The sequence below is a fragment of the Mus musculus genome, chromosome 3, assembly GCF_000001635.26.
Source record: "Mus musculus strain C57BL/6J chromosome 3, GRCm38.p6 C57BL/6J".
Classification (NCBI taxonomy): Eukaryota; Metazoa; Chordata; class Mammalia; order Rodentia; family Muridae; genus Mus; species Mus musculus.
The window spans coordinates 134,235,840-134,262,163 of record NC_000069.6 but is presented as its reverse complement, the minus strand read 5'-3'; the positions used below and the strand labels follow the sequence as shown (position 1 = coordinate 134,262,163).

Here is a 26,324-nt window from a genome sequence, read left to right as displayed (position 1 = left end):
TTAGATTTTTCAGAACTGTGTTTATTAATGGAAACCCCACAAATAAAATTTTGTCATGGAAAAATGGAGATACTTTGAGTACTAAAGTCCTTTATTTAACAACACAGAAATCTCACAAAAACAACTTTACTGGGCAAATTGAAGTGATTTTTAATTTTTTTTACAGTTTTGTACATGCCCCATAAGTGATTTTTTCTTTAATAAATACACTGTTTTCCAAAACTGCTTTTTAAAATAACTGCACAAGCTTACATACACTTTTACACAAATATCTATTAGAAAATGTAACCGATAACTGCACAGTTCAGAACGGGAGGACACTGGGAACGGAGTACACTTGGTGGCCCATGTCCTGAAATATCTATTTGTCAATTGTGGAACGGAATCCCTCTGAACACAGGAGCTGTGTTCTACTCGCTAGGAATACAGATCTCAGTGTGAAATGTCAAATTTAATAAAAAACAAAATCTGAAACATTTAGCTGTTACATGAGAACCAACTGTTTGATATCGCTGTGAATCTCACCATGATCAAAGACCCACTACAGCTTTCTGCTCAACATATTTGACCCTGACTCGTGCCTTCATTTAACTGTGTCTCTATTTTCTTTCTTTGATTACTGATACAATCAGCTAGTCTTTCTATGCTTTAGCACTAATTGAACAACATCCACACCAGGGCTTCTGACAAAGGATGGAACATTCCATTCCTTTCATGATTACTTAATGTTAATTCATAACAAGCCCATTGTCTCTCACTCCCTGTGATTGCTTAGTATGAAATGGAAGGTTTGGGGTTAAACAAAACAGGAGACGTTTTTGCATACCCATACATTAGGGGAAGATATTTACTATTCATGTAATCTGGATGGAGTCAGTACTACTTTGTGAGTGGGCCTCTGTGTTTGTATGAGGAGAAGAGGAGTCCAACAGAAAGTCACTTTAGTCTGAAAGTCAATAAAGACAGAGCTCTGCATTATAATATTCTTCTGGTGTGCTAAGGAATAGCTAGATGGAGCATCTGCAAAACACACTATGTGCCAACGGCCCACATGTTCTCCTGTACTCCCCTCAAATGCTGCCAGGGAATGGCATCCGTGAAGACTGGACTCTTGTGTACGTGGACTTCTCCAGCAGCTTGAGCAACATCTGGTCTGGCATGTCAGTTTTAAGTTGTATATATACGACCTACAATCTGATTGCTAACTTCTAAATTTCCTTGGTATGGAAAATGAGACACACAGTGAGCCGCTGTTAAAAGTTATGTTTCATTTACATTTTTGAAATAAAGAAAATACACAGGCATCCCTTCACTGCCCTAAGGCTACAGGCTGTTGGTATGTAGATAAACTTGAGAAAGAAAACTAGAGGTAATGTAGAAGGCTCATTTCTTCACCATCACCAGTGAGAACTCTATCTGTACCCTACATTTTGTAAACTGAGTTTAAGAGGAAACATAAGAAGTGTGTGGCATAAGAGCAATTAGTGTTAATAATGAAAATGCAAAAAAAAAAATTAAAGAAAAAAGGCCACACTGTTCATCATGGTAACAAACAGATTCCTCTACTTAAAAATAAATGGACAGCCATGTGAAACAACACATTTACAATACACAAATTCATTGTCTTAGAACAAAAGCCAAAAAACAAACAAACAAACAAACAGAAAAATATATCAAGATATGCAATACCACCTTGAGTTTTTGACTTTCCATACATTGCTATGAGGTCCTTATTGTGTGCCTAATACAGTCTGAAAGGAAATTGGTTTCATTTATAATCATTTTTTTTCTTAACATAAGCAAGGGAAGCGTCCCATTCAAGTGTGAAAATAAATTTTCACGTGCTCATAGTTCACTAACAAATTGTCCAAAATAAGAATAAAATAAAATAATAAAGTAAAAATTGTAAAGAGACAGACAGACAGGCAGACAGACAGTGGGACAATAAAGAAATAAAGAAATCATAGAACTCTCATTGGTCCTACAGCAGAAACAGAAATTATAGCTTCAAACAGTCTAGGGAATTCACACGGAGGAGAATGCTATCTCAAAAGTAATACACAGCACATTTTACCTTTTGATGAGTTCATCCCTCTTTTTAAGCATAGGCAGGTGTAATACATAATACATTTTCCTCACAAACGCTGCTTGACCATACTGCAGACTAAGCACTGGTATGCTAGCCAGGCACATTCGTCCCACTGGTGCCTTACACTTGCGTCCTACAAACCTACTATACTCTCATCCAGATGACCAATGATGGCGTAGTATTTGACCTGCCTTTAGAAAAAAAAAAATGTCATCCCTCTTTCCATTCAAATCTAAAATGAAATTTTTAAAATATTCCCCTGTCAGCTTTTGAAGCCCTTTAGACTCTAAAGTCTTGGCTGACTTATCGATCTCTCCTGTTGCTTTCCTTTTGATTCAGCTGGCTAACCTGTCTGGTGGTCATAAAGAACAAAGAGGTAAGTGACGCGGCAACTTTGTTATTCTTTGTGTCTTTCCTAAACTATGTTTTATTCCTGAAACTGATTCTTTTAGGCTAGTTGTCTTATTGGGATGGGCATCCTTTGAGAAGCAAGACTGTTCTAGGCAAACCAACTCGTACAGGGTGAGGCAGCCCTGGTTCTATAAAGCATTCTGAGGTGGGAGTGGGGGATGGGCTGTCTTGTTTTTATGAAATTCCTCACACTGTGGCCTTGCTTCAGTGAAAAGAAAGCTTCCAGTGGTAAGAAAGGGGAGGGAAGCAGTGGGTGTTCCATGAGAGACTGGGGAAGAATAGTGGTCCAACTGAGAGACTAAGGAAAGGAAGATAAAGAAACAAAAAAAAAAAGCCTCCCTTTTAACCAATGTGCTTGATTATTTTGAACTTGAAAATAAGCCCAGTCATGCCTTAAAGTAGGCTTCAATGCATTTGAGCATTGTTTTAAACCTACCCATCCAGCGTCATACACAGAATTCAAACATTTTGAATACTCTCTGGTTTTTGTTTTTCTTACCCTTCCCCAAAGCAAAATAATAATCAAAGAATAAAAAAGCTTAAACAACCTGTGTATGCCTAGGGGAAAAAAGTGGTGTCAGGCATGAATTTGTCTTTCTATGATCTGATAAGGTTAGCCTAGAAAACACATTTTCAATTAAAAAAAATTAAAAAAGATAGAACTGAATCTGCATTTTCCAACTATTCAGCGTACTCCCCTTACAGTGCAACCCAAACATGTCAACTACACTAAATATCCGGGGGTATCCCCTCTGTACAGCTCGTTTGTAAGCAATGCAAGTGCATAACCACTACTCTAATACAGTGCTCAAAAGATTAATTGCAACCTTCATTGTAGCTTTCCCTCTTATATCAACACAACCGAAGGTCATTGCTGGATGCGGCATTATCTTTTAGTCTTGACAAACCAGCCAACAAGCCTCTACACAAAGATGCATGAAAACCACCCGCCGGTGTTGTTTCTGCTTCTAAAAACAACTGGCCAAAAAATATTTAAAGCTAAAATTTATTGCTCCAGATTTTTAACTTGCAGAACCATAGTGTTGTGTACAAACTGTTAATCTCCATAGATGCTCAGACATGATTGTCTCCTTGTGTCTAAACACACAAAATACAAGCTGCTATCTGTACAGTTTACAGTACTGAAACACATATATTTGAAAATGAAGTATAGATATGTACTTTGCAAAGATACATGATTTTACAGTCGGGGGTTACCCAAACTTATTATTATTATTTTTTTTTACAGCCACTTTCAAAATAGACAACAACTTCACTAGTAGAGCTAAATACATCAAAGGAAGAATCAGTGTATTGAAAGTAAATAAACTGGCCAATTCCCCAAACTTCCCTGTTAATTTTATGTGTCTTTTTTTTGTTGTTGCTGTTGGTGTTTTCTTTTCCTCTTGTTTTTTGTTTTTTGATTTTTTTTGAAGAAATCCCTATACATAAAATGAAAATAATTTCTGGATAATTTCTTCAATGGTGGACTAAGCGGTTTCTTAAAACAAGACATTAGTTTGCCCTTCATTCCCAAATGCCTTGAAAATAAGATACACTACAGCTTTAAAAGAACCATCGGAACGCTTCAGCGCTGGGAACAGGTGTTCTCTATAAGAAAAAAAAAGAGCAAGAAAACAGGTTAAGCTTTCTTTCTATGTCAATATAAAATTAGATATTTCTCCTTTCCAATTCAGCAATAGTTTTAGTCAACCATACAGAACACAAGGACATATACAAGCAACATATAATAAATGAAGAAATGCATAATCTTAAAATATAAAAATTATATTATTCAGTTTAATACTAATTGATTGACCCTAACGACTGAAACACATTATATACTTAAAATAAATGAAATACATCCTGGGATATGTGTAGCAATTAAAAGATGTTCAAGGTCTTAGCTAATGGCAAGAACAACTCGTACCTGTATGTAAATTCTGTGGCTGCCTCCTAGGAAACCCATATCACTTTATGTTGATTATGTTTGTGTCTGGACATAGATGACATAGCCACACTATGACATAGGAAATAGATCTTTCATGATGGTCATTTACCTATCTTCTAAATTGTAAAAGATCATAACCAGCTACGCGTGCCGTCCTCAATGTGAGTCATATAATTCTTCTGTATAGTCGAAGTGACTATGACTGAATTATTCCGCCCATTACATGAACAAGCATGTCACCTGGAAGTAACCTGAAGTTTTACATTCAAAGTTGTAGTATATACATACATATGCAACTTGTGTAAGGGTTAATGTCAGAGCCGAGTAAAGCATTTCTTTATGGGGGCAAGCTGATACACAAAATTCATGTTGCCAACCAGCCAGCTACTTTGTGACTGTGTGTGTATGTGTGTGTGTGCACACTCTTAAAATATATATTAAAATATAGTAAGATTTATTATATATGTTCTATTTTAATATATTTCTTACGAGAATGTTCATAGCATTCGAATTTCCTATTAGAATACACATGAAAAATGTGCTACAAATTACAAAGTGCTCTAATGATTGAAGTTGGTTTTGATTTACTTTCTCGTACATAAGTAATCTGGTTGCCATTCTCCTTTCATCTTAATGTTGATTGACAATAAAATTCTGTATTAGCCTACTATGTTATCTAAAGTCAGAATTTCGACTTCTCTCTTTTGAGAATGTCATTCGTATGACCTTGTGTGTGTGTGTGTTACTTACTATATTTCAAGTGCCTTTCTTTGTCTTGGACCTGGATCTTAAGCCTATATCATTTTTGTTGTTAAAGAAATTTAAGTGAATAAAGTAACTGTCTTGGAAGGTAGATTTCATTTGCACTATTGGCACTAACAGTATTAAAAAGAACCATGAGCTTCAAATATTAAGACAAATTAAGTTACTGTAAGTTATATAATACAAATTTGCATGCATACACAAAAAATTAAATTGTACCTTCGCAAAGCACAAAAAGGTCTACCATTCTCAATAAAATAAGCACTTATTTTGCTCGGTTTTGATTCCTCTTACTGATGTGTTAATCAGTTTTGTTCTTTCTAGCTCACTGTGCATACTGAACCTCCATCATTTGGTTTTGTTTGTGGAAATTCCTTAACCACTTTCTAAATTTAATTTTTGAATACCAACTGTAATAAATATAATTCTAGTTGCATTTACTTAGTCATTACTGAGAGAATTATATAAAGCAATAAGAACACACCCATTCTATTATTCATATTTACAGGCACTCACATGACACACATGCACACACATGAACATACACACATACGCACATGCATGTATGTGCACACACACGTGCATGCACACACACATGCATGCCGTGAGCACAGGCACACACATGCAAAAAACAGGAAATGAAAACTGAAATGTTCTACCAGATGCCACCTTGCTTTCTGATGCCAACTAAGAATAAATTCTATATAAGTAAGTTTATTTATATAAATGTAGTCATTTTTAACAAGATACATTAGATCCAAGTCTATCTGTGCAATTATATATCTACACTCAGATTCACATACGAAAAATAAACATGTGCATATATACTCATACATATGCACATTTGTGTGTATATGTATGACAAAGATGCCAACTTACTCTCAGATGCCAACTGGAAGCAAGTTTATAAATATATACTTATGCAGTCATGGATCTTGATACACAGATATGTTTATGGAGGTAAACAGAAAAAATACAGCGTACGTTTCTTAAATGAGGTGAACTCCTTATGCCTTAGCTATGCCTTTGAAGCTATTTTCTACCTTTGTTCTTCCTGATCCGAGGTCTGCTCTTCCATGTTATTTGCAGTATTTCGTGAAAGCAAGATTCTTACATGCTTCCTAGACTCAAAGGCCACTGTGGTAAGGAAAAGATGGTTCTTTCTCAGTGTTTGCTAACACTAAGAATCCATCACAAAGGAGCCATGAGGGAAGCAAGGCAAAGGTTTCTCTAGTGATGATCCCTGACACAAAATAGCACCCAGTGAAGCTCTGTTGTGATGTAACTGTACGCTGTGCTGAGGTCAGAAAGTATCCCCAGGCAGGGGAGTAGAGAAGGTAAGCAGAGAAGTTTTTAAAATGGCTTTTCTTTGCATTAAGATATAGCCTAGACAGTCATCAATGGGAGGAGAGGCCCTTGGTCTTGTGAAGGTTCTATGCCCCAGTATAGGGGAATGCCAGGGCCAGGGAACGGGAGTGAGCAGGTTGGGGAGCAGGGGGAGGGGGGAGGTAATAGGAGATTTTCAGAGAGGAAAATAAGAAAGAGAATAACATTTGAAATGTAAATAAAGAAAATATCTAATTTTTTTTTTAAAAAAGATCTTTGAGGTCATAAAACTTAAAAAACAAAAAGGGCCCCAAATGGAAGAGCTAGAGAAAGTACCCAAGGAGCTAAAGGGGTCTGCAACCTTATAGGTGGAACAACAATATGAACTAATGGCAGTACCCCCAGAGTTCGTGTCTCTAGCTGCATATGTATCAGAAGATAACCTAGTCGGCCATCATTGGAAAGAGAGACCCCTTGGTCTTGCAAACTTTATATGCCTCAGTATAGGGGAACGCCAGGGCCAAAAAGTGGGAGTGGGTGGGTAGGGGAGTGGGGGGGGGGAGGGTATGGGGGACTTTTGGGATAGCATTGGAAATATAAATGAAGAAAATATCTAATAAAAGTTGGGGAAAAAAGGGAAGAAATTACCTAAACCACATAAGACTAATTAGGAAAACCACCGTGCAATAATTAGTACAAATTATCAAATATTTACCAGAAACTTACAATTTCCCTCCCAATTTCATATAAGGATTAAAAGGAGAGCAAAAGTTCTTTAGAGTCCTAGAGTCCTAGAGGCTACACAAAACTTAGGTACTACCCAATTTTCATTTAGGCTCCCCAGAAATTTACTTGAGGGTGAGGCTGAGTTATTTGCAGTCAAGCAGGTAGAAGCAACTGTTTTCATAGAAGTACTGGGTTAAATCACGGATTTCTGATTAGTCTGTACAAATTTGGACACACATCTTCTGCCTTTGTCAACTAAGGAGGTCATCTTTGTAAGAGGACCACTGTAAATTGTTTGGAGGCTCAGCACATCCACACAGGGGATTAGATGCCCTCAGCAGATACCTCCAAGTTAGATAAATTCAAAGTCCCAGCCGGGGAATCGCACTCCTGATAAGATTACTGTGACTTCCTGGAGCTCAGTGGTGCTTACAGGGGATTCTTATCCTGAGTGACAGGAAGACCAGATTCCCTTGGAAGGAAATGGGATGGGAGGTCATGAAGAACATTGAGGTGATCATGTTGTTTAAGGCAGCCTGGCTCCCATGAGGCCTGTGGAGAAAGCTGCAGGTCCCAACCCCACCCCACTGTCCCTCTTCCTGACATTGCTATCAAGCCTGCTGAAAAAAATTTTTTTTCTTCAGATAGAAAATGACCTTCAGCCTTGAAAGAATGGTATGTGTTTATCCCCTAAGTAATGCTTCAAAGCAAGATTGTTCTTCAAGGACAGAATGGCATTTTACATTTACCCCAAAACTTAACAGTAAATATTACAGTATCAAGTTTTGCTAACTCAATAAGGAACAAGAAACAAAACAGCCTCAAGTAAGGCAGAAGCCCCAAGCTCAGCTCCAAAAAGATTCCAAAACGGTTTCTTATTTTGGGCACCCATCAAGTGAGGGTTGCTACGTTGGTGTCTTTGGGTCAAATATGCATCTGTACATTACTGTTAGAAGCATGTGCAGCTTAAACAAAATTCACCTCCTGAAAGCGGGAGGTGGAGGATCTAAAACTGGACAAATGTGAGTGTGGTGTGTGACCATTTAGCTCAATAGATACGGCAGAGAGAGGGGAATGTGGCAGCACTTGCCACAGTAAAACATTTTCCTGAAGTTACACCTGAGGTTTCAAAGACCAAAGCCTTCCTACCTGTTCCTCTGACACCACCCTCACTACCATCACCAAGATGGGAAGATGTAGGAGGCAAACCTAGCTATGGCCATCAACAGAAGGACACACTTAGAAACCATACTACACCGGAATGCCAAAAATGAACGGAATGCACGAATTCCTAAATAGAGATAAGGAAGGTGGCACTAAGATTTTCGACTGAGAATGATAAAATACTTTGCTAATATTTGTTTGCATTGCTTTCTAAAACAAAGGATTCCATCATTCACCTGGGGCCTTCAAAATTTCTACCGTGAAGCGGGTGGAATCTAACACAATGGTTTTAAAGAGTTAGAATTTGAGAATAGCAGTATTCTCACACTGATTAAAAATACAGTTCCATGTGGTTATTGACAGTGAGTGGAACCCACATCATCGAATCAGTTTCTGATTTTCACACTGTGATGGGGGAAAAAAATGTTTTTCAGCCAAAGTCCATGCAATTTCAGGGTGCACGAGCCAATGAACGCTGCTTGGAGACTTTCTGGGATATCACCTTCCTGGGAAAGCCACCAAATTAGACTCAGGGACGCCTTAAGCCTTGAGTTTTGAAATTCTTGCTACATTTAAACCTACATATTAGTGCTACAGTTTAAAGACGTTAATGAATCTCTGAGAACCTGCAATGAAAATGACATAAATGAATAAGACAAAAGGTAACAGACTCTCACTGTTGTCCGTTAGCATCTGACTGTTTTTTTGTAGTTTTAAAAAAACCTCTCAACTTTAGGGTTTTGTTCTTTTGAGTAAACAAAATCAAAAGGGTTCCTGATAATGGAAGACTTCCTTTTTTTTTTTTTCTGGTGTGATTTATAAAATAAAATTAAGATGTCATTAAATGTGTTGTTTCTTCCTAGTGAATTTCAAAATCTACTTGGAGATTTGCGACAGGCACAATACCATAGATGTTGCACATACCACGCACATATACCTTAACATATGTTTATACATAAGTAAAATCTTTAGTTAATTATGGTTTAAAGTGATATCCAGCAAAGGGAAGCAGATTTTGCTCTTTTTTTTTCACTTCGTCTTTAAATGTTATACTGTTAAAAGCATAGTCTACTACTAGGCCACTAAAGAGTATAGATAGAACATAATCAGGTATGAGAAAACCATGAATTTATGACCAGTGATTAATGTGATGCCTTGGAATGTACTGTTAATAAATAAAAAATAACCTTAGAGTAAAAACTAACTCCTATTAGATATGTGAATAGGAGTATGATTTTACTTTCTAACATTTTCTTTTTTCTTTTTCTTTTTTTTGTTTGGTATTTTTAAGTAAGATCTCATTGTGTTCCAGTCTGGCCTAAAAATTCCTCAGTTTTCAGAGTGCTGGGATTATAGACTTTCGTCACTTCCCCCAGCTCTCTAGTTTTAAATTACACCTCTCTTTCTTCCTCAGGCTTATTAATATACCTGAGGGATATATATCAATATATATCAATATATATCAATATATATCAATATATATATATATATATATATATATATATATATATATATATATATATATCATAACATATCAGATGTGTTTCTCCTGTAAATGATTCCTTTAGCACATAACTCCTCTTTGGTCGATATTTAGAAGTAAGTAAAAATAACTATAGTGATACCACTGACTGGTAATATCTAAAGGAGGACACGTACTAAATACAGAACCAGTGACTGGAAGGTGCATTCCCCCTTCCTGGCTTCTAAACTGACATCTGACATTATAAACTGACACTCGGATTCCTCTGGTCGATGGTGAAGGGCTAGCCAGTGCATTTTCAGGCTCTGCTCTCTGTAGGGGGTGGCTCCTGTTACTCTTTCTACCACACCACCATTACTACCACCACCAAGATGGTAAGATGTAGGAGGCAAACCTAGCTAACTGTAAACAGAAGGACACACTTGAAAACCACACTAAAAGGGAATTAAGTGCATGTGAGGGTTGAGCCAGTTAGGGAAAGAGGCTGAGACAAGTACTTGGGAAGAGATGGAGTCAGAGCGAAGACAAATAACATGTGGACACCATGAACCCAAAGGACATGTACTTTCTGTCCCTAATATCTATTGCAAACAACTTCTTTAAACATGAACCTTGATACATGCTACATATAGTTACATGTGGTTAAAAAAAATACTTGAAACCACTACAGCCCAACAGATGAGTAAGATTATTGTGACATATATGGCTATTTTAGTGATTAAAATGTTCTTGGACAGAAAAGAAGTCACTCTGATACAGTAGCATCACACTATAGAGAAATAGGTAATTTTTTCAGTGACCCACAGTTTTCAAGAGTATTTTACAAAAATGATTCCATATGATAATTTTAATCTTACATGTAAACAGGGTATAAGAGTAACATTGAAATTAAAACTGTAAAATTAACTGGCCATGGTGGTGATCTCAGCACTTTGTGTAGCCAAGAGAAACAAGGTGATCTCAAGCTACTGTGAGACAACCTGGGCTACATAAAGCTATGGCTCACAAAAATAAATATGTAAAATTTATGTTAATGAAACATAAGCTACACTGCTAATAATTTAAATGTACCAGTGTTATTTATATTTCTGCAAGCTTGTATTAGAGTATACATATATAGAAATATATCTGGCTTTAGGATCTGAATATATTTCTGTTTCTCTCTCTCTCTCTCTCTCTCTCTCTCTCTCTCTCTCTCTCTCTCTCTCTCTCCCTTTCTCCCTCCCTCCCTCCCTCCCTCTCTCCCTGATGCTGACCTGCTAATTCCTGTCCGCAATATTGCCTTTAGGAGAAAATAGCTACTAAAAAATGATGAAGTTGTTTAATAATTTTGAAACTTGCAATAAACTTTTGCTACGATCCTGAATTTCTATCAAGTACACCACTCTTTTGCTGAAAACAAGAAGAGATATTTTCACAACCATGAGAAAATTATAGATTATTTCTAGTACTTATCAGAGCTAAGACTGAAATAGACTTTTATTAAAATTTACCCCCGTAGTTACAATTATGATCCCTAGCCGGTCTTGTGGTTGCTCTCATTCCTATAGACATGGAGACTGGAGAAATATTTTTTTTGATATTACATAAAGGTGTGAGTTGGATAATGTTTTGATCCAGGTCAGGGACTTGCAAGTTGTTCAACATCTCCTCTGGTAACCCTCAGCCACTGAGAGAGACCCAGCCTAGAACCCCGTGAGGGTTTTATGCTCCTAAATTGACCAGAGAAATTCAGAGAACATTCTTCTAAGTAGCTCCAGCAATTAGATACCATCAGCAACACACTTCGCTTGGCTAGAGCCCTGCTCCAAGAAACAGCACAAGGTCTTGAAGCTGTACCTCCCAATAGTCTCTCCTTTCTCCTTTCTCTTTGCCCCATCTCTCTCTCTCTCTCTCTCTCTCTCTCTCTCTCTCTCTCTCTCTCTCTCTCTCTGTCTCTCTCTGTCTGTCTCTGTCTCTGTCTCTCTCTCTGCTTTCAACTTAGAGTCACCAGTACAAGGAATGTTCACAATTTTTCATTGACCTCCTTGTCTTCCTTAGTAATTTTAAAATAAAAAATCTGAAAGCAACAATTAATTTAATTTAATTTGTTTTTTTTTTAAATGTGCCCTCAATCACTGAGAGTATATGTGGGTTCACTTACACTTAGAAGATACACATATGAAGGATTCCACTCCCTTGACACCAGAGGATCACCACATCCCACAACACTCCAGTCTATAGGTTCCAATTCACCCTCAGGAAAAGTTCATGGGTTTTTCTACATATTTGTGCAAACGTGGTCTCTTAAAATAAATGAACAATTCTATTGTTTTTGCCACGGGATGTGTTTATAATCCATAGTAAGCAATAATCTATTCACCTTTGTTCTGGAATCTTTTCCATATGCTCAATTCAATATTTTTCCAGAATCTTTTCTTACAACTACCTTAAAGTTATGCTCACATCTTTGAGTACTTGGTTGTTAATAATTAACCAAGTTTACCTAAACACTATCCTTAGTTAATTTTGAGGATTTAATCTTCTCACCTTGGCCTTCCTTTGTGTCTAACTGAATAGCTGAATTTTATTCTTAAAGAGAAAATTGAAAGAGGAAAACAAAGGAAAGGAGAAGAGAGAGGGAGCAGGTTGGAAAGAATTCAGCAAAGGCAAGGAAAAGCTAAGCCCAGCTAATCTCTCTGGAACTAATTTTGCCATTGTGATGAGTGAAGGAAAAGAAGTCTGACTGGTTCTAATGGGCCTGATCCCAGAACCATCTGAGACATCTCACAAACTGTAATACATTAACAATTGCTGTTTATTTCTGATTTGAGCAGACTCAAGAGTGACCTAAAGCCCAATGCTTTCCCAATCTGCAGCATCCTGTAGCCTGCCTGTGCTCTTCCCCCACTCTGTACACCCTGTGTTTCTAATATTCCCCTTCCCTTATTCAGAGCCTATAACATATACCTCAAAATACAGCAAAAAATTCTTAATATGACATGAAAGACCACCCACAGTAGCACTGCAGTCACCCTATCTCTGTGCCCCTTATCCAGTATGGAGAACAAAACTGGGGTGAACCAGGTCCACAAGTGTGCAGTTGCTTCTTGAGTTGTCTAAACGTTCAAGTCTCCAATTTATAATTATTTCACTTCTTAGATGGCAATTGAACATAAGAAGAAGTAACTAAGAACCTTAGATAAAGGACTAAAATCTTGAGTTAGGGAATCATAAAGGTACTGGCAGACAGCAGTTGGAAAGAAGGAAAAGGGCTTCCTTAAACCTGGACACATTGTAGCTGTCTGTATACACATCCATGTATCTACTGAAGTTGCATTCAAACATTAAAAGGTAGCAGCTCCTGCCTAAATGTGCTTAGCTGAGTCTAGTTTACCAAGTGTTTTACCACACTCTTACCAGCTCTGTGAATGCACAACATAGGCAGAAGCCTGTCTTGGAATCAAGAGATGCTGTTTATAGAACGTGTACATTTTACTCATCTTACTAAAAAAACGTTCAAATATAATGTCCTTTCTCATTAAAGATATGATCAGTTGTGTAACTGCTATTGCTAACATTTTCCAAATTTTATTTGAAAGTAGCCAACACCTTCATATTTTTCCGCACCCGCCTAATGCAGCGGAAACCATCACTGAGGAGTACTACTTGCCTGTGGCACATCCATATATTTTCTGCTCTGTTCTACTTTATTCCACTTTCTCTGAAGGAGCCAACAAACTGATATCATGTTCCTCTGATATACAAGCCCTGAATTAGTTTAACAATCTCTCCTGCAGCCTGACAAAACTCAGCATCAATCTCAACTGAACCCCATGTCTCTCAAATCCATAATCATGTGAAGGGACACCCAGGAGGGAAACCCAGAGAGACACCACACTCAAAATGATCCCCAACACTACACAATGCAGCCTTGCAGCAAATAGAAAACAAATTTCTTTGGATATGGAGACAAGGCAGTACTCTTTATTTTGTTTTCTGTGAACAAAAAGTAAAATGCAGACTTGAGATTTAATAAAAGTGTTGCAGCTCACCTTTCATGATCTATATCTCCTTCTTTCCCTTATTTCAACTCCGTTAAAATCATCACTTAGCCTACAGAAACATTTCCACAGCATACTCATCTCCCAGCACAAAAAATTTTTGACCTCTGACATACCAAAGCTAATCACTACCATTTCCACAGAATTACATTTCAGTGGTTTTCTTCCTTTAAAGAAAGTTATTTCATCACCTTCTACATGCTTTAGGAAGTTTTAGAGAAAATACATCTTTTTCAGAATTTGCCAGATTTGCTGAAATCCACAGAACTGCCCATCACTCTTCCTGCTCTACAGGCACCTGCCACGGTCTCTCCTCCTCCGACTTGATCTCTATCCCTCGGATGCTTCTATCAATCATCCAGTTATGGTCTGCTATGCTGAGCAAGGAATAGCACTTTCAGCAGAGTTCTCTCCCGCTTCAACACTTTTGGCAACTTTTTAGACTGCTCGCTAAGATATAAATTAAATGTAGATAAGACTCAAATGGGATCGTGTTTTCTCCTTATCCTGGAAGTGTTTTAGCTGTACCCTGGAATTGTGCTACCAAGTGTTTCGAGGGCGTACATCAAGATAACCTCAGCTGGGACACAGATATCCCACTTGAGAACTCACTCAGCACTAAACTGAGGGCCGCAGCTCCCACTCTCAAGCCGAATGTGTTAAGTCAGATCTTGCACATCTGTTCCTTCCTTTTGTCCTATTTCCCCCTCTGCAAACTTTCAAACTTCTGGAAGGATGAAGAGATCCACATCCCATCTTGACCAATGCCCTTCTATATACTGTTTAGCATCCTAATATTTTTTTAACTCAAAAAGATAAGATACTTCTGTGGTTAGAATTCCACTTCTTTAAGAGCCTCTCAGTTTTTCCTCAAAATCATTTTTACCTGTCTCACATCTATACTAAACAGATACCTGAATCTTCTATCTAAGTAATGTTTACTATTATATACATTTCAGTTTTTCAAAGCTAAATGTTTTCTCTGGCTGGTATTTATAGAAAGTATTTAATTCTTTCCTCATATTGAGTCTCTTGAACTAAGTCACATAGAGAATAACTCTCTCAATGAAGTTGTCTAGTGTCTTAAGCATTGCCTGAGACAGGAGATGCTTTTTCATAGATTTTCTATGTGACAACATAGCCCTGATGCACCTTTTTAATTAAAAAATAAAGAAGAAAGGAAGAAAGAAGGAGAGAAGGGAAGGAAGGAAGGAAGGAAGGAAGGAAGGAAGGAAGGAAGGAAGGAAGGAAGGAAGGAAGGAAAAAAGGCAAGCCAGGAAACTAGTATTATATTTCCTGAATATAATTTATATTTGATTTTACATAAAATAAATACAGAATGAATATGACTTACATGGAAAAGTAACCATTTTGCCATTAGTAAGAAACTGCATTAAAAGAGTTGTGATAATTACTAAGGAAAATGGAGAGGAGAGTCTGCAAGCTTGAGCTTCTACCTAGCTATGTATTCTCAAGCTCCTGAAGGAGACTAAGACATGGGCTGTAAATTTCACAAAGGGGAAAAAATTCTTTATATTGCTTTAACTTAGAGCTAACAAGCCTGCTAGGATCCCTTCAAACCCCGCAGAGCTAAGTACTTGACGTTATTAAATATCTGTCACATGTGAAGTATGATACAGCATAACTCAATAGAAAACAGAAAACACACCGCTGGATGAAGGGAGGGTTTTCAGTAACCCAGAAGAATAATTCAGTTTCTGGGCAGGTGTCTCTGCAAAGGATAGAACAAGAGATGGCTTGGATAAAATCACTCCCACACCCCTGCTCAGGTACCATGGAACTCCCAAGGATACCAGAGCAATGCCAAATACTAAGTATAAGGTAGGCATAAACACTGAGGTGGAGCTGAAGGAACAAAAATTAAGCACACACATGCCCACAGCACTTACAGCCTATACAAAATAGATTCCTTAAAACAAGTTCTTACAAAAACCAGGTTTTACAAAAACCGTTCTGCTTCTTCCATCCAAACCACCTCATATCTTTCCAAGTGTCTGGAAAACACACTTCCGATCACCACCCTGTACAAAGTGTTCTGAGCTCACTTCTGCTTTCATAAATTAACTTATTAATAGGAGAAAATTTAATATTTAAATACATCCTAACTTCAACCTATTACTTTACCTAGATACCACTGGATGGCTTAATCAGGATTTTTTTTTAAGTGTTGTGTATAATGTAAGAAATTGAAACACACCTGGCTTATGTGGAATGCACTGAATAGGACACTACATTATTAAAGTTTTTCAATGCAAAATTTAAGTGAATTGTTTTCGAGTAAAGGTGAACTATATATTCAGATCGCCTGGTCAATTCTGATTGAGTAATAGACCTTTAAGAGGACCTGCGACGTCTTAAAAACACATTCGAGCCTAGTCCTAGGAAATATTAAAATAAGTAAATGTCTAACTTCATATCCAAAATGAACATCCCAACAGGGTTTCAGGGCTCATAGCAGTTACTATCTCCAGTTTCCAATATGGTGGAAAATGTACTTGGAGAAAATATGGTGGACTGCTTTATCTTCTCTGCAGACCTTTTAAATCCAGTCTTACAGATCACTTTGCCAAACGGTTCTGCATCGATCTCTAAGTCTGACTCTGCGGAACCCTGACATTCCATCCAAAAGAAAAATAGATGATGCACAGAAGGGCAAAACAGTCATGAAATCATTAAAACTTTCAAGGCAAGAAACTTCTACAGCCTTCATTGCTAAATAAACACCCACCTCTTCTCCAAATACCTTTATCCCATTCAGCTGAAGCCCAAAGTTTAATGTTATTTAATTTTTTCCTCATTGTCTTTCTGAATGTTGTCTTGTCTTTGGCTTGGCTTGTTTGATGATGTCTAAGTTTCAAAGAAATATCCTATATAGGGTATAGTCTATAGATTATTTTTTCAATTTTATTTCGTGACTTCTAATTGCCACGTAAATTACTACTTAGATTTTTCCATGCTGTGTAGACAGATGAGACTATCAGTTCCATTTAAGAAGAAAAAAAAATCTTACTTTCATAAGCAATTATATTTTTAACTAACAGATGGAGTCGTATGGATTTATTATGTACAACTTGAGTTCTGGTGTGCATAAAACCAACATTAACTCCTTTGGACTGAATGGAGTGGTGGGTAGAGCAGCTGACTGGGTAGTTCAGTATCTTCATGATGAAACTGCCTTATATCTCTGACCAAAACTGAACATTTCTGAGCTCTTTTCTTTATCATTTATAGACTCTGGGTCTTCCCCCTGGATTATGACCTTGTTGTATTTTAATATAACAAAAAAGTTTCAGTTTATTTGGAGTTTATTGAAAAAAATTTCCCTCCTTTAGAGGGAGAGAACACACCTAGTTTCCCAGGGACTTGATGAGCAGGAAGTGGAGAGGTGACACCCAGAGGGGAGCTGATATTGGCTTGTAAAGTGAATAAATAAATAAATTAAACATTTTTCCTACTAGCAAGTTTAAATTGTTAAATTGAAAACTCATTTTGAAATTACGACATGAAATGACAAAGTGAAAAGGTTTCAACTTAAAATATGAAAGATTTATTATATTTATCTATGCATATATACTTTTTTAACAACCCACTAAACTTCAAAATCCTTATGAAGTGTTCAGTCATTTACTAATTTTCTATAGCTTTGAACTAGATAGTGACACATCTACTTTAGATGTGGGCTACAAATTCATTTTCTTAGCAGGCAGCCATCATTCTGCACAAATTACAGACACAATACTTTATTTAGAATTTCACAATTGCTATTGGTTGGGGGCCCTTAGAACTTTAAATTTGTATGTAGTATCTCTCTCCACTTCTAAAACACTTTTCTGAATCAAGTTATCTAGTTTCACTTGATAATATCAGAATTTTTTTTTAAATCAAATCCTTTAGAATCTCAAGCTTCTAGAAACATTACTGGGAGCTGGTACATCAACACATTTCCTATTTTTTAAGTGAGAGAAAAGAGAAAGAAAAACATATGCACCCTTTTAACTTTTTTTTTCCGCTCCAGTTTTCTCATCTCTTCTCTATAAAGCTGTGGCAGGGAAGAGAGCAGGCATAGGGGCAGGGAAACCTCCCAGAGGCAGAGCTTCCCTAATGCAATTCCATAAATCAGCTAATGGGAGGGAAACCAGATCTGTGTGGTCTCTAATGCTGTCCCACAGAGATCAGTCATGTCACCCAAACAATGTTCAGGGACTAAGAGGCGGGGCTTGCCCATGGGTCTCTTTCCCTTGAGTTACATTAGGTCGTGATATTTTAAAAAGGTAAATCTTTGTATCAGGAAAAAAAAGTGTTTGTGTATATACAATCTGAAGAATTAGCTCTACAAGAGACACAAGTATTAACCTAACATGATAATAATCTCCCACATGGTCATATTTTAACTATATCTAGGAAGTAAATGTTAATTAAGGACATACATTCTTAAAAGTAAGTTCTGTCCCATGGGAGCACAATGCATTTGTATCAACTGCTTTTAACAATTAGTGGCTATTTGTTAATGTAGTGATTGATGAAGGAGCAGTGACATATGCAAATACACAGAACAGAGAGCACACACTGTTCCATGGGTATTGCCATACTGAATGTCAACAAGGAGTGGTTTCTATAAACATAAGTTGCTCTTAAAATGAGACTAAGCAGGGGAAGGTCACATTTAAAGGAAGGCTAGGAAGGGGGGCTCAAGAGAATATATGCACAAATCCCAGCACATCCTGTGCATCTATCTTAATCTTGGTTTACACAGCCTAAAAGCAATCTGACTATGCCTCTGGTCTCGGTTCTGAGATAAGAACAGGTCAAAGGGAAGGCAGGCACACAGGTTTAGAGTGCTGAGTAAGAGTTGTTAGTAGTGTGCAAATGTAAACTACTTATGTGTCTAGAAGTTAAAGCCACAAGTCTTAGCTACTCAGTTTATGGCTGAAATCCAATTCGTGGACCTCAGACAAGAGTCCACCCAGTCTCAAAAACATCTTCTGAGATAGGAATGGACCAAATTAGTGATGGGAAAGCAGATCAGCAGGGCAACCTTTCAGCTTTGGCTCAATGGTTTAAGGTAGTTTAAGACAAGTTTAAGACAAGTGCTGCATGGGGTTCCATGTGGGTTTGAGAGCATCACACCACAATTACTTTATTTAGGACCTGGATAAACATTCAGACAAATTAGAAAACTGTTTTTTTTTTTCTTCTGTTTTTCCCAGTGGTATTCCATGAGGTATCATGGCCCTGAACTGTAACCGTGCCCTGGTAGGTAGAAGGAACCCTCACTTTGGAAAATGCCTGCAGTGGGCAACGTGCATTCTCTCCCCCATTCTCCACCTTCTGTGAGGCCACAACGCTCTGGGAATGCTCATTTTCATAGACAAAAATGACTCTAAAAGGCTTGGAATTATGAAGAAAAAATTTTGAAAAGTTTGTGGGAAACCATTAAAAGGGACACAGAAAAGAAATATAGGAAACCAGTTTAAACGAACTCACCAGCCTAGAAACATGGCTGGCAGCCTATCAGAACTCATAACAAACTCCTCTGGAGTGGTTACTGACTAAATAGAAGAGAATTATTGAGTTCTCCTCTCTACTACATTCCCTACAATGGTGTACAGGTGGTGCCAGTGGCTACAGCTAAAGCTGAGGTATAACAATGCCAATGTTATACGATATACAATGCCAAAACTGTAACCCTACAGACTACTCTCTAGGACAAAATAGAAGTCATACTATCCTACTCACTAGCCATTCATTAGAAACGTCCACATCATAAGCTAAACTTGAATTACCCATGGTCTTCCAGAACGAAAGAAGTTATGGTAAATTAAACCCCAACAGAGAGTGCAAAAGTTAATGTGTTTGCCATCTGAGAGAATACATAAACCTGTACTGTAGCTGCTGTTACCTTTGCTTGACCAGAGTTGCCCACAGGAAGAACAATGAAGAACCCTGGGACACAATTAAGGTTCCCAAGTAGACCTGGTTTCTTCGGAAGGAGGAACACATGCAGTGTTGTGATGGAATTGTAGTCTATATGCTTCTAACTTTGGAAACCCCAGTCCCTTGGCCTTGATTTGTACCAAGATGATCCATCTTCTTTGTAGTCAAAACAGAAGCAAAATCTTTAACTTCTGTGTTTATTCTTTAAATCTACAGTTCTCAGTGATTTAAAGAAGACATCCTTAGGTCATGTTCCTGATAATTAAAAGAATGTGCAACTAAGAATTCCTCAGGATGGATTGTGACAGTCACTCAACATACAGTCGGGTCCACAGAACCTTCTCTAACAGGAAACCCATTGCCCTGTCTCACATTTGCACAGGCAGCTAACCAGCTAGCCTCCCTCTCTAGATTTCATCACAGACTGTGATTGCCTGTCCATATTTCCTTTCTAAATGTTACCAAAACAATATACCTGTAATCTTTCATTTTTTCCTCCTGTGTTTTGACTAGGCTATCATATAAAATGTTCATCACATACATCAATCTTATTTTGAAGTGCAACTAAAAGCCTAATGTTACCATTACTTCAATGAATAATGTCTGTTTTAAAGACCTATAAGAAAAGTAAACTATCATTTACCATATATGGCACCAACCAAAACCTTCCTATGTTTAGAGTAATTTTGCAACCACAAAATGGTTACTTTGTCAGATACTGAACCTAAGAGAAATATAAAGTCTAAAACAACAACAAAAACAATGGAGTTTTCCTGGAACTACATTAATTATTTTAAAAATAAGCTCTCCATTAGCCACACTAGTAAGTAATTATCATTTTACTCAAAGTCACATCTCAAAAATGGCTGGTGACAATCAGCTTTCTATACTCTCTGCTGGCTCAAAAAATGATCAGGAAGGCAAAAAATAAAACAGGAAACAAAAACATTCCATTAGGCTCAGGAGAAAATTATTCTAGAAGAGGATAAACCACCCCCTCTGAATCCAGGCATTTGAACACACACACACACACACACACACACACACACACAAAGATGTTATATACAAATATGTATGCATATACTGTAAGTTGTGTTCCACATATGTAGTGTTATGTCTGGGCCTATATAGTATGTCCATATATACGTATATATGAATGATAAATATGTTCAATATTTTGGACAGAGCTTTTTGTTTTGGGGTTTTCCTTATGGAACAGTTTAAAACAGCAAGGGAAAATATTAAGCATGCTCAGATGCAAAACTTCGGATTCTTAGACCAATTGCATTTTTTTCCAGAGACAGAAAAAGGAGGGGCACTCTCTAGCCGAAGGGCGGTTCCGTGAAGCGCAGCTGGGAGGGTGGTATAGAGGCCATGCCCTCTGCAAACCACCTATGTCAGTATGTTTCAACCTGCAAGAAGCTTCAGAAAAGGGGGTGCTGCGTCTTGAATCCAGACAAGAAACCCTGTGGGGGAGAGGGCAGGGGAGTGAGGAGGGAGGGGGCAAGACTGGGAAACAAGAAATCATCTCCTCTGACCTCTAGCGAAGTGCCAGGTTTTTTCTTTAGCTCTTCACATTTTCTAAATTTGCAGATCTGGTGTCCCGTTTTGCGGTTCCTGCAACTGCTGCAGACGCCACAGTTGATGAGCCTCTTGCAGGGCACGCAGACCCCACACCTTTTCCTCTTCTTCTTGGCCGGGTTGGCTCCGCCAGCTCCCCCCGAGGAGGACGAGGAGGAGGAGGAATGATTCTGCGGGCAGTCTGCCAGATTGGCAATTTGAAACGCACTGTCTGTGACGGCTGCTGAGGCTGCTGCGGGGGAGTGAAGGGCTGTCATGACGATGACCCCTGGAGGTAATGAGATGCCCCCTAAAGCCGGGATAGCGGAAAAAGTCCCCACCCGCTCGGGGAGATTCATTATCTCTGCTTCAGCAGCGCCGCATTTGAGCTTGTTCATGCATTCCCCCGCCAAAGGTCTGCAGTGTTCGGGGGATAAGGTGGAGAGGAAATTAGTATTTGCCATTTGCAACGACGGCTCTGGCGGACAGCCAGCCTTCCCCAGCCGCTGGGAGTCGTTCCGGTGGTGCATGCTGGTCCTGCCGCCGCCGCCGCCGCCGCCGCCTCCGCCGCTGCCACCGCCGCCGCCGCCACCGCCACCGCCGGCGGCGGGGAGGATCGCCGAGGAGGAGGCGGAGGAGGAGGCGGCGGCCGAGGAGGATTTCCTGCCGGCCCCGCCGCCCCCACCCCCGCCCCCACCGCCTCCGCCGCCGCCCCCGCTGCCCCAGAGCATCGCGGTGGCGGCGGCGGTGGCCGCGTTGTCGCAGTTCCACGGGGACATGCCGATGCGCGCGGCGGCCGCGGCGGCGGCGGCGCTGCTGGGGAAGATGGGGGTGGTGATGCGCGCGATCTTGGCTGCCTGCGGGAAGGCGCCCCCGTTGGTCTTGTAGAAGGAGGTGGCAAAGGAGCGGTAACGCTCCATCTCCGAGTTGTAATCCACAAGGCTGTTCAGGGCCCCCTCGGGCAGGTGGCTTTCCTTGGGCAAGCCCGGGGCCTCCGGGCTCGGCCCGGGCTCCACGCAGACATTGGTGTTCATGGTGCAGGGGGGGAAGAAGGGGTGCAGGGTGGAAGTGGGGACCGCCTGGTCCGACACCTGGGTGGGAAAGGGGGAGAGGTGGGGGGAAGGGAAGCGGGTGATGGTGGGGTCGGGGTACGGGCCGGGCCGTGCAGGAAAGTGGGATCCGGGTGGGGAGAGCAAGGCGAGGGCTGCTCTAGTCCTCTCTGGGGCGCATGTCCACAGACGGTGACTTCCCAAGCAGCGTCTTCCTTTGCATTATCCTCCAACTGTTACAACTAAAATAAAGAAAGTCATTCCAACGAGCTGCACCAGAAAAAAATTAAAAATAAATAAACAGCCGCCCTCGCTACCCCACCGCAGACACCACAGAAAGCTCCCACGTTCTCCAGTCGGGTCGTTTGCATAACAATCATCAAGACGTGACCCCCCTCGCCCCCCCAACACTCCCAAGCCCTGCTCCCTCCCTCTCTCCCGACAGCACACCGCACAGCTCCTCCCCCTCCCCCTATTCTTGTAACCCTCCTGAGAAAAAATGTATTAATAGCTAGAGTACCCAGGGAAAGAGGAAAGACAGGGGTGACAAATGCCGAGGGAAAAGGGCAATTGGAGTGCTAAAGACATGCAAATCAGGGGTGGGAGGGCGATACTACCTATAAGCAGAGGGCATTTAAACATTATGAAATGTGTGAACAAGTGCTGCCTGGGCATGCAAATGCTGTAAAGTAGAAACAGCAATGGCCCTATGAGGAAAACGAACCGGAAATTAGCAAATGAAGTACTGAGAAAGTCTACAATACATCCGCGCATAAACTGTAAGCAAACACAATACAACTGAGAGCTACAAGACTGCCCACATACAATTTGAACCAAAGAGGCAGGAGGGGGGTGGAAAAAAAGAACTACCAGCTGCCACAGTGTCCTTCTGTGTCTGCTGTCATTAGTTTGAATCCCAGCACAGCTGGCTCTGTTAGGGTCTTAATTCAATGGACCAAGGACAGGTCTCAATTGTACAAGCCATTTGGTGGCAGGGGCAAGGTGGTGCACCACTCGCTTTAAAAAGGGAGGAGAGATAGAAAGATGGAATGTAGGTAGGTAGGTAGGTAGGTAGGTAGGTAGGTAGGTAGGTAGGTAGAAAGAAAGAAATGTATAGATAGATCTCAAATACAAGCAATGTCACAGGCTCAGAACTAAGTGTCTGCTGCTCCTATAAGAATACTCCCAATCATTTCTAATGGAGATTGCTGTGTCTTCCCAAGAAAGGAGGAAAGCAAGGGAGTTTTTTTTTTTTTTTTAAATCATTCACCAACACTGATTTTTGCATAAAGAGAAGGGAGATTCCTTCAGGTGTTTTTTTATCCAAAGAACTGTTAAGATGTTTTTTTCCCCCCTTTGCTATTTTTTAAGAGGAAAGTTTAATGCTAACTGGGTATTTGCATTTCTCTCTCTGCTTACAGGCCATCAATAAGCATTAGGAAGAGGGGTTCTGCTTGTTTATTAAGGGTGAGAGCTATATCATATCCTTCTAAGAATTAAAGCAAAAATATAAAATGTATATTCACCTTAAAAAAACAGTTTCTTTGTTTCCCTATTTATTTTTTTCTTTGCCAGAGTACCTTTCTCTGGCTTCTTCTGAAGCCTAGAGGTTGGTGTGGAATTAAAACTGAGGGCCTAGCAATCTCTGTCTCAAAATTTCAGAGTTTCAAATGCATATCAATTATAGTCATTATGCTTATAATTAGATTAATGAAGCATTATGTCCAAACTTCAAATTTGAAAACTTCAAGGTCTACTGATGAGGCACCCTAAAAAAAGGGGGGTTTATGTAAACAAATCCCTATTAGGCAAAGTAAAGCAAGATAAGGAACCTCCCTCCGGCTGGATTAGAAACTGGCAGGCATCCTTCAATCACAGCAAGTCCCTAATCACTCAGGCACCACCTCTGTGGTTTCACATTAGGGAAAACTGCTCCCTTCTGAGGCCTGATGACAATACAAAGGTGCCCCCCAAATCCTCCTGGCTAAATATTCCTGACACTTGCTAGGGTCTGGGGGGAAAGACACAGTAAGAATACACATACAGCTTCCGTTTCTGTGAATTACATTGAAGATGCAAGATCATAATAACTGCTAGTCACTAGAAACTAGTTCCGCCAACCATGCAATGGGCATCATCCCACTGAGGGGAGGGGACACTAACATTTTAGTCTTTTGACCTTGTTCCAAATAAAGAAGGGATCTAATATCCCCCTTTCAGAGTCTTAGCATGGTGTTTCCAAACAAGCTGTCCTTGCTTCTCCAATTGCTACTACCTCCCCCCCCCTTCCCTCCTCTAGGTTCAATACCACCAGAAACTGTAGAAAAGGATTGTGCCCAGCATCCAGGTCATTATTGTTTAATCAATGCATCCCTGGAGCATGAAAAAAAGGTACCTAAGCCACAGCTATTGTTTGGCTTTTATTTAGCAACAAAATAAAGCACACACCAATAACTATAGTTCTAACACCAAAGCTAAAATAAACATCCATACTTCATGATCCTGCTTTGCCTCTGAACAATGTGACTGTACATGCCTAATACTGTATGTCTGATCTACCAGAGACATGGAGATCAAAGGTCATATTTAACATTCAGGAGGAGGGGCCGGTGCAGATTAATTAATTAATTAATACAGTCACGGTTTTTATTGCTGGAGACCAGCATTAATCTACTTTTACAATCCCACCGGACAGCAAACATTTAAGAGAGAAAGAGAAGCGGGGAAGCCAGAGGAAGAGAAAGAACAATCACTTACCAGTCTCTTTTTATTTGGGGAGCCTTAGAATTTACAGACGCTGCCAGTCTGCCTTTAATTAGTTGCACATCACCCCCTAACACAAAGAAACACAAATCCAGATGTGTCTTGGCAGCTCCCAATTACAACTTTAATACTTGTAAACAAACTGTTGGGAATGGGGGGGTGGGGTAAATAAATATGCGGATGAAAAAAAAATACCTGTAAATGGCTTTTTTTTTTCTTGTTGTAGAGAGGAGGAGGAGATGGTGTTAGTGGAGGGGGTGGAAGGAGGAGGAGGTGGGGGTGGAGAGGAAAGCGCCGAGTGTGAGCGTGTGTGGGAGAGCGCGGGGCTGTTGTCGGTGGTCTCTGCTCTTCCCGGCGCGTTGCTCCCGGTCCGTCTCCAGTCGCTGTGTGCGAGGGAGGGAGGGAGGGAGCCGGGGAGTCTCTCTCTCTCTCGCTCTCTCGCTCTCTCTCTCTCTCTCTCTCTCTCTCTTTCTCACCCCCCCCCCCCTCGCTCTGTTTGTGTGTGTGCGTGTGTGCGGTGGCTGGGGGAGGGGAGCGCGGAGAAAGGCGAGGGAGGCGGTGCGGAGCCGGGGGCGGGGGCGGGCCGAGGTGAGCAGGACGCAGGGCGCGGACACCTCCCGATGATTGGCTGCAAATTACACGGGGAACAAGAGGCGCACGCGGGCCAGCGCTCCTTTTCACAAATCCCCAGCTCGCCGGCGCGGCCACGTTTCCCGGCTCGCCCGCCACCCCGCCAGCCTCCGGCGCGGCGAAGGATTTGCTTTTTTTTTTTTTTTTTTTTTTTTTTTTTTTCTTCTGGCAGATAATTGTTTGGAAGGGATGGAAGAGAGGGCGTTCCCGCCCCTCGCGCCCTCGCTCTCTGCGGGTGTGTTTGTGCACGCTGGGCGGGGGGGTGTGTAAATAAACTTGTCTGGGTTCCCTGGCTGAGCTGGGAAGAGCTGTGCCAGACACAGAGGGGAGGTCCTGTGTGCTGCAGGAAGACTCTCTCAGTTTCACATCCCGGTCGCGTGCTTTTAAAGGATCTTCCTGGCGGGGCCGGGAG

The 26,324-nt window shown here is 40.2% G+C and overlaps 1 protein-coding gene and 1 non-coding gene across 8 annotated transcripts; one reads left to right on the top strand and one right to left on the bottom strand.

Annotated features, from left to right (window-relative positions):
* Window positions 1–26,020, bottom strand: Cxxc4 (CXXC finger 4). Of its 7 annotated transcripts, none has more exons than XM_006501568.3 (4): window positions 25,478–26,020; window positions 25,277–25,352; window positions 21,449–22,761; window positions 71–21,332 (listed from the first exon to the last, which is right to left on the bottom strand). In XM_006501568.3, exons 3-4 carry the CDS (start codon window positions 22,502–22,504, stop codon window positions 21,318–21,320), a joined length of 1,071 nt encoding a protein of 356 aa, XP_006501631.1. In that variant the 5' UTR covers window positions 22,505–22,761; window positions 25,277–25,352; window positions 25,478–26,020; the 3' UTR covers window positions 71–21,317. The 7 variants fall into 7 exon arrangements, with proteins under 7 accessions (XP_030108502.1, XP_006501631.1, XP_006501624.1 ...); NM_001004367.4 differs by having other exon boundaries at window positions 74–4,111; window positions 25,478–25,669; XM_030252642.1 differs by lacking the exon at window positions 25,277–25,352 and having other exon boundaries at window positions 1–4,111; window positions 25,478–26,019.
* Mir1895 (microRNA 1895) lies at window positions 21,581–21,659 on the top strand. The gene has a single exon (NR_035435.1). It is a non-coding gene; the product is annotated as a microRNA 1895 (primary transcript).
* Window positions 26,021–26,324: the final 304 nt, after the last annotated feature.

Coding starts and splice junctions, on each gene's coding strand:
- Cxxc4 (XM_006501561.3), bottom strand. CDS start 22,504: ATGAACACCAATGTCTGCGTGGAGCCCGGGCCGAGCCCGGAGGCCCCG.